The sequence below is a fragment of the Molothrus aeneus genome, chromosome 2 (genome assembly GCF_037042795.1).
Source record: "Molothrus aeneus isolate 106 chromosome 2, BPBGC_Maene_1.0, whole genome shotgun sequence".
NCBI classification, from domain to species: Eukaryota; Metazoa; Chordata; class Aves; order Passeriformes; family Icteridae; genus Molothrus; species Molothrus aeneus.
Genome location: NC_089647.1, coordinates 40,618,518 through 40,635,038, shown reverse-complemented (window position 1 = coordinate 40,635,038; position 16,521 = coordinate 40,618,518). Strand labels below are relative to the sequence as shown.

Sequence of the window (16,521 nt, the reverse complement as noted above, 5' to 3'; positions counted from 1 at the left end):
GATAAGTAATGGAGGTAAAGTTTATATTTGGTACTGGCATCTATTTAAGGATCAATGTGGACTTCTACATAAAATGACTGCCAGTAGTTGATTACATAATTTTCAAATTATTCTCAAACCACGACAGACCATGACATATGAGAGTAGGATGGCAGACTGTTTCCTAGAGTGCTTCCTCACTCACTCCCCTTCTTCAGGTCTCATTTTGGACAGAGAATCCAGGCTTCTCATGGCGGTGTCTTTTGTTTCATGTATCAATAGTGAGCTGGCTAAATATCTAAGGGCTGCCAAGTCAAATTGTAAAATCTTTCAGCTTTTTCCAATCCACATCAAAAGAAATTCCAGAAAAGTTAGGAGATTCTTTACATGGCAAAGTCCCCTATCTCTTCCTAATATTTGGTTCAAAGCATTGCAGTGAAGTTCATATAACTTTAGAATATAATATATTAAAAATATGGCTAATGGACTTAGCAAAGTCAACTGTTTAAGCAGTTTTAAAGAGATGGGATGACCAACCACACATCAGAAATCATCTTCTGTGGACTTTCTTCTTCTCTACACAACCAAAAAACTACAGTAAATCTTCTTGAGTCTAAAAACCCATCACCTTAATTAACAACCAGAGACCTGGCAGCTTATTCATATCCTTTGCAAGAGAATAAGAATCGCACAGGTCCTTGACCATAAAAGACTGTGCTTGGGAGGAGAAAGAGGTGCAACATTTTACTGGCCATTCCCTTCAGAAGGAAAGGCAGGATCCTGCCACATTTCAGTTACCTCAATGGTTTGGTGTGACAGCCTGACTGTCATAGAGGCCAGAATGGTAAAGAGGAAACAGTGAATTAATTGTGTATCACAACCACAGTGCTTCCTGTCATGCCTATTGCTCAGGCCATGTCCAAATTCAGAGTATGACCCCAGTACATTGCCACATATGAAATAAGGACGCTATTATTTCCAACTTGCATATTCCAGTTTAGCTCCTGCAAACCTCAGAGTTCTTGGGCATTGGATTCTGTCACACATCTTATTCACCGATGGATAATATAACACCAATGCAATCACTCAGTGACCTTGCCCTCTAAGCTACCAAGTCAGACACTGCTGAGAGGAAATGACATGCAGCTTAAGAAACTTGTTTATATACAAAATACAAATACGGAAGTGATTTCACCTATGTTATTGCTGATAATACTCAGGGATACAGACATCAAAAATCTCTAAATTCCTGTGTAATTAATATTGAGTCTATCTCTACATGCCATCTTTCAGTTTGCAATGGAACTTGGACAAAATGCTTAGATGAAGTAGAAAAGTGACAGATATTATTACTATTAGAAGCTGTATATTAGAAAAGCAGGATGAAGAGATTCCACTGATAAATGGAAATATATGGATATACGGGAAAAATCATGGAATTCAAGTCAATACCTTTTTCAGGCTCAGTTTCAATACTCTCAAAATACTGTCTTGCATAAAGAGATTGAAAGTTTCATTTTCAGTAAATATTCTCTGGTATTTCTGAGTCTTTTAATAGCAGACCTTCCTTTTTCCACATCACAAATTTTCTGCTTGCCTACTTCCCCCAACCACTTACATGCTATGATCCAGCTGTTATTTATTAAAGACTGGCTCATAATGTAAAGGGCTTAAGTCTTTTTCTGTTCAGTTATTGTTCCTCAAGTCCCAGAACCTCTTTGTATGAATTTATTTCCCAATTCTGTTCAAGTGAAAGAAACCAGCAGCTTCTTCCATGTCCAGGCATGTCCAAGACCTTTATAACACATCCTGCTTGTTTAGCACAAGTAAGGAGAGTTTAAAATCAGCATGAGTGAAGGGGAGGTGGAAAAGAAGACATCTACAGATCCTTCTAGAAAGTTTAGGAGGTGAAATTATAGTGTGTGTGTGTGTGTCTGTGTATGTTATTAGTTCAAGCTTCTCTTCACTTACTTTGCTGCTGTTTCTAGAGTTAATGACGATTGTTTACACAACTGTGTTAAGTATCCTTCTACTTCTTTCCATAAGTCAAACATGCCAAGCAGAACTGGAATGACATTTCTGGATGAAATCTCAATAGCAAAAAAAAAAAAAAAGAAATGGCAAAATTCCCAGGTAGAAGTTAGACAAATCCTCTAAGAACCCTGGCACTTGGACTAGACCCCACAGGATAATACAAATTGCACTGCCAGAGGACAAACAGTTCTGCGGTGGAAGAATATTAGCCTTGATGTTGGCAGGCTTTCGGTGAAATGCTCTGTTCTGCTGCAGGGGTCTTCCTGGGAAAGCACCCACTCTTGTCCCTGAGTGTGTGGTTAACTGCTGGCGATATGGGACAAATGAGTCTGAGTGCTGATGAGCTGAGGGAAGAAATGAGCAGTATTCCTGGACCTATTCTGGCTGCTTCACTGCTGCATAAGCTGGCAAGTCACCCCTGACATCTACATGGTCTCCAGCCCAGCAGAAGGACAACAGTGACTTCATGGAACAGGGGGGATCAGCTTCCCAGAACTGGGATGGGAATAGCAGCATCTCTTTACCTATGGAACCAAGGCATGAAACAGGCATCTGACCTGCTTCGTGCCTTGTCAAGGATTAAGTGATTCTGGGCACCCCTGAAGCAGAACTCATCAAATAGTTGACCTGTAAGTAAGGCAAGAGTGCCATGTGAGGTATCAGCTCAGCTCACTCCATTGAAATTCGAGCTGCGTCTTTGCCAGTAAAACTACTTTGAAGTAAAACTTCACTGTGTCCCCTGGCAATGTAATTTTCAAACACTTTAAACTTCTGATTAAAGCCACAACACAGCTCCTGATTTTATCCTGCAATACTTAAACCCAGGACTGAATACTCACATTAGTCCGAACACTAAGACTGCTATCTTGGGGTTCAGTATAAGAAGGCAAGTCATCTCTTGGATCCATGTGTAAATATCACACTTGCTCACACATCTCAGAGGCATGCAGACTTCTCAGCAGTGAATTTGCATCACTTGTGCTGCCAAACCCAAGGCAAGATACAGCTCTTCCTCCCAACACTCACCAGCTACTCCATAAATGTCAGCTTGAGCATGCAGGCAACAGGATCTGGAAGGGGAAACAAACTGCTGGAGATGGAACATGTCTATTGGCAGCCATGCAAAAGTCACAGAGAAAGAAAATCTTCCTAAACATCCAAAAAGGCTCACTGAAATGTTTGCCGACTGGGTGTGCTGCATCTTGTGTTCTGACTGATTCTCCCCTGGACACAGCAAACAGGGTGTTTACAAAACATTCAGCTGAAAGCAGAGGATAAGTGCCATATGCAAGCTGCTGCTGCCAGGCACAGAGATACAAACACAGTATTTATAATGTCCCTGCTATGTGTCTGGAGTTCTATGTGGAAATGCAAACATCATACCCTACAAATGCAGCTTGGGATGCTCTTCCATGACCAGCAAAGAGAAACCCTCTCTCTCCTAGCTTCTCAGCCTTCCTGGCTGCCTTCCTGCACCACTATTCCCATCCATGATATCCCACCCCTCCTTCATGAAGACTCGTCTCACCCCTTAGGGTGCCAGTGCATTTGCTAACCTCAGCATCAAACTATTTTTAGTGGGATTTGGGTTATTTTTCTGGGCTGTTTCCTGTAGCTTCAGCCCTCTGAATTGGTTTATTGAAGACATACTTGGTATCAGATGGGCACAGGAAAACAGCAAGAGCGCAGGCCAGGCTGGGAGGAGCAGGAGCACCCCGTTGCAGCAGCAGTGGACTATTGGCACAGCCACCCTCATCCTGCTGCAGCCTTAGACATAAACATCTGTACCACTTCACTCAGTGGTTCAGGGACCTAGGCTCTGACCCAGGTCACACAAAATGTGACCTGACACCAGCCAGGCTCTTCAACTCCAGTTTCCTTTGGAAGGAGGCCATGCCTTTCCCCAGGCCACTTAGCAGACTGCAAAGCTCAGCTGCTGTGGTGCTAGGATTGTTTTTATGAAGTCTCCAATATGTTTTTTCTCACTGGAGAACTGGTTCCTTTTTTCTTATTTTTCTCATGTTCAAAGAGAAGTGGACTATTTTTAGCTCATGTTTCTCCTTTTGAACTTGCATGTGGGTATTAAGTCAACACAGGAGAATTCTGTTTCCAAAGATGGATGTCTCAGAAATGACAGTCAATAGTCACTGAGTGACAGACACCAAGTGAACTGTGGTTCTGAAATCCCTCCTGCAGTGCACCAGGTTCAGAAAAGGTAATAGGAACTGAAAGTAGGACTTTTGGCAAAATGGGAAGCTTGGAATGTATGGCACAAATCCTCATCACCTTCCATCTGATGTTGGAGAAGTTTATTAAAAGGTTCTGCTGAAGACCCTTTATCCCAAAGCTGCCTGTGGTTCTGTAGGGCAATTTCTACCATTTCTTCTTTAGTTGTGAAACCACCCTCACTAATAGGACATGCAAACCAGGATATATGATATGGGGTAGTCTACTGAGACTTTGTGTGTGAAGGAGAAAGGGGATGAGGCCATAGATCCATGATTACATGGGCCAAGTAGCAGCACAAATAATGGTTCTGTAACAATGCTGAGTTGTCAAGTTCAAGAAAAGAAAAATTAGTTTTTTGTATAATTGGCTATGTCACAGAAATTATCAGGTACAAGATGGGCTAAAGGAAGGGTTTTTTTCCCTGGCATGCTGAGGTCCTGAATGCAAGGACTTCAAGAAAACTGAAGGCAGTTTCTGGAGGTCCCTTCTCAAGCACTGTGAGGAATTACAGATTATTGACCCCCATAAAGAGCCAGGGCACTTCAGCATCTCTGAAAAATGGGGTAGTTTTTGTCCAGCCCAATTTAGGAATGAAGAAAAAAACAACATACTGTCCGATAATATGATTGCGAAATCAGGGGGTTTTGGGCAAGGTAAACTGTCATGTGTTTGCTTGCTTCTTAACCCAAATTTGTTTTCTGCGTTTCTGTGGAAAATCAGAGGATGTTATAGGCTGAGTCATGCCATTATTGACTTTAGCAAGCACAGCACTGATATAAATAGTGAAACACTGGTGCGTCTTAGACAGAGGAAAAAGAGATTGAGAGGTCTTCTAGCAAGGGTTGGTAGGACAGGGAGACAAAAATGAAGACCAAGATCCTTCTTTTCCTTGAGTTATTATATTTTATATGCTCCTCTGCTTTTCCAGTGGCTCCAGAAAAGGAAAAAGAAGATATGCAATTTGCCAAGGTAAGGACTATGGACAGAACTAATGAAATGATTTATTGAGAAAATGAACATAGCGATGGGTTAGCAATGTAGAGTATTTTATTACCAGATCTCCGCACTTGAAAAGAAAGTTTTATATTCTAAACTGTTGCTTTTTCTTCCCCATCAGAAATATCTTGAAAACTTCTATGATTTTAAAGAAGAGAAACACTCTCTGTTTAAAGCAAAGGACCTCAACCACATGGCTGACAAAATACGAGAGATGCAGTCATTCTTTGGGCTAGAGGTGACTGGGGAGCTGAATCAGAAGACGCTGGACATGATGAAGCAGCCTAGATGTGGAATCCCAGACTTCCGTTCATACAGCGCCTTCCCACGCAGCCCCACGTGGGCGAAAGAAGATGTGACCTATCGGTAACATACATTAGAGCACATTTTTCTCCACACCACTGGGAAGCTTTGTGAAGGCTAGGCAGAAGTAATGTAAACAGGTTCTTTACTATTTATTTCTGTATTTCTCCATAAAAAAGCTCCATTCAGGATGAAAGGGATAGGAATGTGAGAACTATTCAGGCTACCAAATAGTGATGAGAATACCTAAATAGGGTTTTACAGTAGTTAGCGAATAGCCTACTGAATTATATACTCAGTGGATAAAAGAAATACAGCTGAGTATAAATGTTAGGGTTTCTGAAAGGTATAAAAGAAAACTGTGAAATCTTTATCTGTTATGTAAGCAAATATTTTGGAAATAAACCACTTGAGACACATAAATAATTTTAACAACAGATTAAAATATTTGACCTTGATACCATGTGTCCCAGTCACATGTGATCTGGTTGCTTTTAATTCCTTTTGTCTTTAATTTACAGGATTCTGAACTACACTCCAGACATGCTGGAAGCTGATGTAGACGAAGCAATTGCAAGAGCCTTCCAGCTCTGGAGCAGCGTCACCCCTCTGAGGTTCACCAGAGTCTATGGAGGTCAAGCAGATATAATGATTTCCTTTGCAGCTGGATGTAAGGAAACTCTGTTGTCAGGGAATCATAGTACTTGTCACTTTTTCTTAGCAAGATAATGAAAAGCATCCCTTTTTTTCCCCCTTATTTTTAGTTCATGGTGACTTCTATTCCTTTGATGGTCCAGGAGGAACTCTGGCTCATGCCTACGCCCCTGGCAGTGGGATAGGAGGAGATGCCCATTTTGATGAAGATGAAAACTGGACCAAATTTACAACCTATGGTGGTAGGCAAACTTAACTATTGTGTTGACTGTTATTTTATTAGAAAATGTTGTCTTGAAGATGCTGTAAAGTCACATATCCCATGGCAGTAGTTCCAGTATTTACTGAGATGTAAAATGTCAGTGGAATTTAGTAAAACAGTTCGGCATATTTTGATCTGGGATGCAGTCACAACAGTCCCTTGAAGTTAATGCAGACTGCAGTTACAGCTCCAGTGAAGGAAATTAAGTTAGCATGGAATAGCAAGGTTGGGTAATCGTGACTTCAAAATACAGGGAATTTTCACCCTCAGATAATGACCTTAAAAGTAACAACATAACCTCTCACATTTGTTTGCTTGTTTCGGTTTGGTTTTTTTTTCTGATTTAAAGTCATGATCATCTTTAACTTCTAGAAAGGAAAAAACATCTTGAATTTATTGGTGAATAAAAATAAATATAGCAGGGAATTATTCTGGTTTCCAGCAATGTCCAGGGATTATGTTACATGTTACTGGTTTTGTGAGGTAGTTACCAGGCAAATTCCATGTCATTTACTATTCCCAAAATCTGATCAGGTGGCTAAAACCTTCTCACTTGCTTTTCAATTGTTATTAATAGTAAAGAAACCTTGATTCTTTGTTGGAAAATTTCTGCAATATGGGGAAAAACTGTTCCCAGAGTGGTTTTCCAGTGAGAAATCAATGCCTATGATTCAAAACTCATTTCTTCTCTAGGAGGCCAGGGAGCTCTTACTTGGGCATAGTTAGATTTTGCCATTTTTAATAAGACTGTGAATTATATACCTCACATGAGAGAATAGTGCCTGTATCCTGCTGTCAAGCAAAAAATTTATTTTGTGTTTGTTCTTCGTGTGGATCTTTTGTAGGATACAACTTATTTCTTGTTGCTGCTCATGAGCTGGGCCATTCACTAGGTCTCAGTCATTCCAACGTTTTTGGTGCTTTGATGTATCCTGTATATATGGCCACAGATACAAGGAACTACCAACTTCATCAGGATGACATTGATGGCATTCAAGCCCTCTATGGTAAGCAAGAAGCATCATTTTCTGGTGAATGATGGATAACAATTTATAATTAATTTTACCCAGGAGATAAAGGTACCGAACTTCTGACTACAAGAAAAATACTGGTATTCTTTTTGGGCAAATCTCTTGGGGTTTTTGTGGCTAACAGTCTACACTGCAAAATGGAATCTGTAGACCATATTCATTCCAGTTAGTCAAAAGGTCCAAGAGCCTTTCCCCAGTGATACCAGAGGAACAGCCCACATCTGTAGCATGAAACTCTCTTATCTTCCACAGAAGGGTGGTTATGTGTGTGCACAGCTGCATATACACTTGGCTTCACACAGTACAGCCTGAAATGCTGTGACATGAACTGCTCTGATCCACCTTCCAATTCCACACTTACTTATTTTCCAAAGGACCCCCCAAGGAATCTCCTGCACTTCCGACAGAAGCTTTTCCCCCTCAAGAACCAACTGAATTGGTACCTGCAGAAGCACCAACTCCAATGTCTCCCAGGGAAGAACCAACAGAAATGACACCCTCAAAGCCACCCCAAAGACCAGATGACTGTGACCCTCATCTGACTTTTGATGCTGTCACGACTCTCCGTGGTGAAACGCTGTTCTTCAAAGATGGGTAAATGCTTTTATTTCCAGCAACATATTTTTGTGAGACTCACAAAGGCAAAGCAAAAAGTTCAGTTCAAGGAATTTATCCTCCCTTGGTTATAAAGGAAAATATTTTTTTCTGTAAGTGTTAACGCAACTTTGAAAAATTTTACTAGCCCACCTGTGCTGGGTGAGTAACATGGTTTACTAACAAGTGAGTACAATGCTTTAATCCATCATACGTCACTGTCCATGTCTATTAAAATTGTGCAAGGGTGAATAATTCCAGTCAGTCCTCAGCCTGCAGCTGCTTTACATGCAGCACTGTCCTCATCACACCATCCTGTGTGTGGGCCAGGGAGCTGTGGAAAACATCACTGGTGATTTTTGGTGTCACACTGACCTAGGACTCTGCACTAGACCAGTGTTGTCTACAGAGACTCCCTGCTGTTACAGGGTGGCCTTGTTTTGGGCATGCTCTGGCACTCACTGTAGAGGGTATCTGGCTGGGCACACCCTGGTGAGAGCAAACAGCAGGGTCAGGGCTTCACCCCCTTCTTGGCTTCGTAGTTGTGTTTTGATTGAACAAGCTTCCTTTGATGATGTGGGTCTGATTTTCCTTCTAAAACGTATGATGAATTGTAGCTTAATAGTTTTCAAGGAGGAGGGGGAAAGAGCAATTCTTCCTTAAACTGGGTTTTAACATGTTTCTCAAGAATTTTTATTTAACATTTGCAACCAAATTGAAATGAGCTGTGCCTACCTACATAGGTCATGATGAAGAGAAAGCTGCAATTGTCAGCACTGCCACAGATATCCTAAGGTGTCCTGGACAAACCATTGTGGTGCACATGCAGAAGTCCACAGGGCCACCAGCTGTAGGTGACCCTGGTTGGGCTGGGGGTTGGACAAGATGAGCTTCAGAGGTCCCTTCCAACCTCAACTATTCTGTGACCTCAGAGCACCCTGTAGCAAAGGGCACAGGTCTGTGAGGGAGCAGGGCAGAGTGAAGGACTGCATCCCAAAAGGGATGGTACCTCTGCCTCATAGGGAACACTGGTTCCAGCAACCAGTACATTACCATTGGATTTCAAGTACATTTATAGGCCCTTGATCTCCTAACAAAGTACAGACAATGAAACACTGCTGGTTTTGTTTCTAACAGCTTTGTCTGGCGCAAAAGTCCATATTTCTCAGAAATTGAGCATGACACCATCTTCTCCTTCTGGCCATCACTGATAGCTGGCTTTGATGCTGCATATGAGGTTGACAAGAAGGATCGAGTGCTATTTTTTAAAGGTACTTCTCTTACATTTTCATCATTTTTAAATGCATACATGAAGTTATAGCAAGACTACTACTGTTATTTAATCATAATGGGAGGTATATTATGTTAATATTCATATTAACTCTAATACTAGTGCTGATAGAGAACACTGATAGAGGGTATTCTTAATATTTAAATCCATTTAAATTTTGCAAATTATGTTACTGCCAGTAACTAATGCTGCTTCACAACAATTCTACATAGACTTCCTTTGGTCAGTGAGAGCAAAGATCACAGCTGATACAAAATTGATTGCTACATTACATTATCTAAATACATTTTTAAAGATGACAAACACACCTAAAATATATTGACTTTTAATTATTGAGTATATAATAATTTTAATGACTATAAAAAATAGGAAATCCAGCAGCTGTGAGATATTCAAACTTCTGTGCGCCCTAAGTGGGCAGTGTTCTCAGCTGGACATCTGTGCTGTTTTTGGCATTTCCTACACAGAAAGCTCTGGGGCTTGGCAAAAAGGAGATCAGACTCCTCAAGAATCCTTACCACTTTTTCTGTTTTCCTGTAGATGGCCAGTACTGGGCTGTCAGTGGCTACAGAATAGAGCCAGGGTTCCCCAAGCCCATCCAGAACCTGGGCTTCCCCAGCAGCGTCGGGAAAATCGATGCAGCCGTTCACGACCAAAGTACCAAGAGAACTTATTTCTTTGTTGGCAACAGGTACTGGAGGTAAGGTTCTTCTCTCTTCAATACAAGAGATAATCAAAACAGCTTTTTTAATCAAGTGATGTGAGTATTTCTACAGGATGTTCATGTCCTCTTTTTGTCAGCCTTCTCAGCCACTAAAAGCTGAAACACAATTGCTCAGGTCTTTTCATAAAACAAAGTCTGTTACACCTGAGTGTTCACTTACTCTTATCAGGCTGTAATTAAGGGACAAATGAGTTTTGTTTATTCATTAAGAAGCAGTGTGAACTAGTATAAAAATACAATGTATTATAATTAGTATAAAAATATCAATTGAGTGGACTTTGTCATCATGTCAGGTATTCATTTAATAATTACTAAGAAGCAGAAGTGCTCTGTGAAATTTATAAATGACAAATCAAGAAAGTTACAGAAGGAGATGAAAATTTTTGCTTCCTAAGAAACAGTTCAGCTAATCTTAGTAATAATTAGTCTGTAATCTTAGCAGTAATCTTAGCCTTATAATTAGTCAGTAATTCTATCTTGAAAGAGTGTTATTACACCTGAAATTTGCATTTCTTTTATGGGGTGACTTCATAGATTGTGTGCTGTAAAATTAAAATAATTATGTCTGATTAATTATTTAAGATTATTACTCAGTATAAGCCCCATTCAGCCTTATTGTCAGTCTCAGGGAATGAAAGTAAATGTTTTAATCTGATATTCTGAAAACAGACTTACCTAGGGTACTAAAGATGCAAATATTCACACAGCCATACAGCTCTATGAGGTCACAGATTGCAGGTGCTGGATTTTCAGCTGAGAGTAGGCATATTTTGTAAAAAATCCATCTGGTTTCAACTTTGAATGTCACATGCTTATTTTCTTATTTCCACGCAATTTCTTTTTTTAGTTTCAATGAAAATAACCAATCAATGGAAAGAGGCTATCCAAGAAAAATAGCTGCTGACTTTCAAGGGATCGGCCATCCAATTGATGCTGCCCTTCAGAAAAATGGTAAATAAATTAAAATTTAATTAAAAAAACTTCAAATATCACCTGCCAAAGGCAAAAAAAAATGTTTCAATACATATATTAAATTTTTGGTATGATTTTTTTAAGTCACTCAAGGAAATAGTAAGCATGTAACAATAGGTATACAAAAATGAAATATTAATTTTTCCATATTTTTTCCTTCTAATTCTAGAATATTTCTACTTTTTCCATGGATCGAACCAGTATGAGGTTGACATCAAGAGGAAGAAACTCATCCGTATAATGAAAAGCAACAGCTGGTTTAATTGCTAGGAATGTTAAGTGTTGGTACAGGAGTATATTTGTACCAGAAAGAATTTTTCATGTTTCTTGATTTTAAACAGTGTTATTCACCTGTTCCTATGCATCTGAGTCTGAAATGATGGCCTTTGGCAATTCTAATTTAAAACCTTTAAAATGTAAAACCTAATGTACAGTTTTAATTTATTTTCATTCTCCAACTATTTATTTATCAAGTTGTTTTTGAGAAATAAAGTATTTTGCTTGAGTTCAGCAGTTCTTGTGCTCTGATTCAGTCCACTGGAGACAAGGCACCTGCTACAGCCACACACAAGCTGAATGGCACCAGGATCCATCAGCATTTTCAGCAGGGCTCAGTGCCTGTGGGGGGAAAGTTAAAGAGAAGTGGAGGGGCAGTTCTGGCAGGCAATTAGAAATTGCCCAGGTGACAAAGGAGGGAAACACGGTGCTCAGGAACAATGTGGGGAAGGCATAAAAGGTAAGAGGAGATCCTACACAAGAGTGTTTGAAGGGAGAGACTGGAGTCTGTGGCATGCCATGACCCCTGCACAGGGACAGAGGCTGGGGTTGGGACAGGTGGATGGGAACATGGCAGTGGCTGAGAGCGCCAGTGCACCAGTGCCACTGAGGGTGGTTTTAATGGACAGTCATTGGTACAGCAGGACATGAGCAACCAGAGAGAAGGGTAAGTGTCCACCTTGGGGATGGAAGTAGCATGCAGGCAGGGTGGGAAGTGATGGAGATATGATCATAGGGTCACAGGGAGTCAATGGATTAGCCCTCCTGAGCTGTAATCATGTGCCATGGAAATGGAGTCAGGGCTGGCAGTCCACCTCATAATACTTGACAACAAACCAGAAATAAGAATTATTTTCCTGCTAGAGCACACAAGCCAAAATAATAAGAAAAAAATCTAAGGATTTTTATGTAACTACCACAGATGAATCCTCCAGAGGATGAGATGTGAGACACACCTGCTTCCTCCTTGTTTGGGTCCTTCTACAAGGGCAATAGCTCAGTGATTTTAAACACCCCTTGGGCTTTAAAAGAGCTTAGCTGTAGTCCATCCTCTCTTTGGAGGGATTTGATCCCACCTCTTACAACACTGATGTGATGATGTGATTGTGCAAGGAAGTCAACTGGCTGTTAATCTTTCTCTAACAGAATTGGCAAAGGCAAAAACAGAGGCTGGGAATGGCTGGACAAGGACAGTATTCCAGTTGCCACAGCTCAAACCCCATTAGGCAGAGGTAAAATTTGCTCCTGTTCTTCTGCACAGGGCAGTTGCCTCAGACATCTGATCTACCATACTACCACCTGTCATACTACCACCCGTCCCCCCATCCATGTGGGCCAGAGGAAGCCATGTGTCTCCCAGTGCACCCACAGGCCCACTGTGCTCATAGACAAGATCAGAGAAAGGCAGCAGAGATGATGCTAGGTTGGAGGGGCCTTTGAGCAACCTGGTCCAGTGGAAGGTGTCCCAGCCTGTCACAGGAGGGCTGGAACGAGATTATCCTTAAAGTCCTTTCTACCCCAAAAGTTCTATAATTTTATGATCTTAAAATATCTCATCCCTGGCATGTTCTCCTCATGCATGTTTTGTGCCATACTAGATATGCTCTAAGTACCTCTAAAACCAGGTTTAAAACCAACCTACATTACAAATCAGACCATGTCTTAAAAGTTGCTTTTAACAACTTTTAACAACAGTCCCTACTGTTGTGTCAAGTAGGGACACAAGAGCTCAGCATTGCCACAAGGACAGCGGATCACCACGGATCACCATCACCATTTTCAGTCCGTGACTGAAAAGTGGCTGAGCTTACCTGGCAGCAGTCCAGGCAGGGCAGAGACACAGGATAACTGGTGCTACCCCAGCATCTCCCAGTGTCTTTCTCAACAGCTCTTGCTCTGTACATAGCCTATCCTGAACAAACTTCAATCCAAGGACTTTTGATGCCTCCAGGCTTAGGCAGGGTGCTTGTGAGTACTGTTTGTGCATAACTAATGGCGTTAATTCCCTTTGTTTTTAAAAATGCCTACACACTCTGATATCCTAAATAGATGCTTTCTTGTATGTGAAGGCTACCTTCAGAAATCAAGCCTTTAGGCTCTGGTTGCTGTCTGAGACTTGAAAGTCTCAGCAAAAGAAACATTTCAGCAACAGCAAAGAAGAACACTGTTGATGTTTACACTGACTTACATTAAAGTACTTCTCCTGCATAAGGTTAGTAATACTTTTTTAGTTATGACATCCAGGAAACAGCAAAATTAAAATACTCCCTCCACCTTTGAGTATTAAGTACCTTAAACTCACAATATCTGAAAAATGAGTGATATTTACTTAGCTGTGAAGAAAAATGTAGCCTGGAGCAGAAACAGATGACAACATGCCGTGGATTTCATGTAGACAAGGGGACTAGTGAGATGTGTTAATCATGGAATTTCTGTCTGTATTTTTGCTTTGTTAATGTCTTAAACTTTGAAATGAAACAGCACTATCAGTTTGGGAAAAGCAATGAAATTCCTGGTAAATGGAAGATGTAGCTCAGATGATGTTGGAAACATCGGAAGCAGGAAAGCTGGAGCTGTCTATACTCAGTGAACAAGAGAACATTTCTTGTAACCTTGATTTTGGTATAAGTCATAAATTATTGCTGGAATTAAAAACCTCTTGGGTGCCGGCAGGGGAAATTTATCCACAAACGTAATTTCAAGTACTTGTCCTGTATGAATAGGAACTTTCCTTGAAATCCAAGGACAGGCATGCAAATTTGAGTCACAAAATATAACCTGTTACATCTAAAGTTCTTGATTGCAACAACAGTTGACCTAGACCAAACCTCTTGCACATGAAATCTCAAAAATCCCTTAATGACTTCACTGACAGAGCAAGGGTGACCCATATGTGAATTGACTGGAACTGGAACACTGAATGCTGCCAGGGAATCAGCATTGCCATGCTGGAGACCCACAACTGTTATATAAAAGCCAGAAGTAGGTCACACCCTGTCAGCAATAAGATATTTTTGAGGCTAGGTTTGTGCTGCCAGGTCTGAGGGTTTGCAGCACAGCCAGGAAGGAGGTGCCAAAGGCACTGAGTTAAGCAATGCTGGTGGCAGGCAGGCTGAAGTTGCAGTTTTACAGCTCAGAAGTTTCCCCTGCACAGACCTGCTCTCCCAGGGTTTGACCAGGGGTCCAACACTGCTACCAGAGTTCAGCCTGGCCAGGACACTGAGGGCACATAAAGCAGCAGAGAGGAGCCATTTCCAGCTCTCAGTAATTAAGCCCTTGGCTTTGTACAACAACTCAACTTAGTTTCATCCTATTGAGGCTCTGTGAGATGCTCTTTTCTTGATACTACATTATTCATTAGTTTTAAAATGTATAAAGTGTGAATTAGCAATAACTTCTGTGTTAAGGTTAATAATAATAACAATAAACATGTTGTGTTACCTGTTATATGTCTTGTGTTATATGTCTTAGGGTGGGGCTATGGGAATGCATCCAAGGCAGAAGATTAAGTCCTGAAGAGGAAGGGCAATCCTAGGAGCTTACCCAGACAACTTTACAGGTTGTAAAAGGGACAGTAATTTTCAGACTGACTTCTTTAAACCAAAACCAGAAACTGACATTATATACTGTGCTACTTCTAGGTAAAGTCACTTCAAAGAGGTGACAGATATCAAAGAAGGTCTTTGTGATTATGGAATTTTCTTTATATAGCATATTCTAGGTGATTGATCTCTTGAGAGAAATGGGGAGTAGTATCAAGAAAAGTGGGTGTCACGGTGAGAAAGAGGTTGACAGAGTAGCAGAAGTATGTACTTGGGAAAGCTGATAATCAGAAAACTGTATAAATTTCATTCATACCTTCCTAGAGGGTTTTGCTGCCTTTTAGTAGCTCTCTCATTGGAGAGAAAGATGAGTAATGAAAATTTAAGTCCTACAATCTGGAAAGTTACTTCTTCCTTCTAGCACACATGGAGACACTGAGAGAAGAGCAAAAGTGTTGGAAGGCTGTAGAGAGCTGTAAGTTCCAGAAGCTATTTCTGCAGAGTGGTACTGTCAGCGTGTAAGCTGCACAGGAGAACTCTGGACCAAGTTTTGGATTCATCTCACCCACTCTGGTACACCTCACATAACTCTGTGAGTGGAGTCATTACCAAAAGCTCCCTCAGGGGATTTTTTTCCCCTTGGCTCAGCTGGTCCATTTCTGAGTCATTCCCTGAGCCTGTCCATCTCCTTCCAGGACTAGGGAGGGGCTCTCTCCCTAATGGAAATGCCTCAGGTAGATGTCTGCTCCTAGGGTAGGAATCCAGTCCTCAGTGACCAGATAACCCTTGTGGAGCCCCACCAGCCTTGCCTTGCTGGTTCAGCTGCCCAGACCCAGCAAAAGGCATGCAGTGCTCTGGGGATCCTTCTGGTACCAACACAGCACTCTTCAGCAGGAAATAATTTCAGCAAATACCTTGAGTGTACAACATATTTATAAACTCTCCTTTCACATCTCTATTATCCTGGAAGCTCTGTGAAAGGGGGTTTATCTCTCTGCACATTCCAAGTCTCACCTGCTCCTCAGTGCTGTGGGCTTACCTGAAATCCTGTGTCAGCCCCACACAGACGTCTCAGATATGTGAGCTGTCTTCAATGGCAGTAGACATCTCTCTTCAGGACTCCCATCCCCACTGCTTTTTCCTCATTTGTGGGAGTGCATGGAGGGTGTGATTGGGCATGGAGGAAAAGTGGACCCAGTCTAGAGTGGGCCTGCTGTTGAGTCTCAGCAGTTCCTACACCATGGCAGAAAGGGAGAACAGAGGAGCCTCTCTCTGACAAGGACAACCATCAAAGAGTTTGATCCAGAAAACCTCAGAGATTTTTAACATCTTATAGTAAGTATCAAAGAAGGAGAATGTGAAATAAAGTCTTTGGACAATTCTCTGAGAACACTGGAAAAACTGCTAAATAAAAGTAGCATGAAAAAAATTTGGCTCAATTTTTATAATTTTTATATATGCTGGGAAAAGTGCTTTCATTTTTATGTCTTAATTTCACATTTTCCTGCAGAAAAAAAGATCATTTCATCCAAGTGCAAACTGTTTTTAAAAAACTGCATAAACAAAACATTGCTTCATCAAGCAAGGACTTATATCACTGACAAAACTCCACCAAAGTGAAATATAGTGACACT

At 41.1% G+C, this 16,521-nt stretch overlaps 1 protein-coding gene across 1 annotated transcript; it reads left to right on the top strand.

The window, feature by feature from the left end:
* The first annotated feature begins 5,106 nt into the window (after nt 1–5,106).
* On the top strand, nt 5,107–11,339 carry LOC136570272 (stromelysin-1-like). Its single transcript, XM_066570787.1, has 10 exons — nt 5,107–5,211; nt 5,360–5,604; nt 6,063–6,211; nt 6,306–6,437; nt 7,303–7,464; nt 7,863–8,082; nt 9,220–9,353; nt 9,914–10,073; nt 10,945–11,048; nt 11,239–11,339. Exons 1-10 carry the CDS (start codon nt 5,107–5,109, stop codon nt 11,337–11,339), a joined length of 1,512 nt encoding a protein of 503 aa, XP_066426884.1.
* Nucleotides 11,340–16,521: the final 5,182 nt, after the last annotated feature.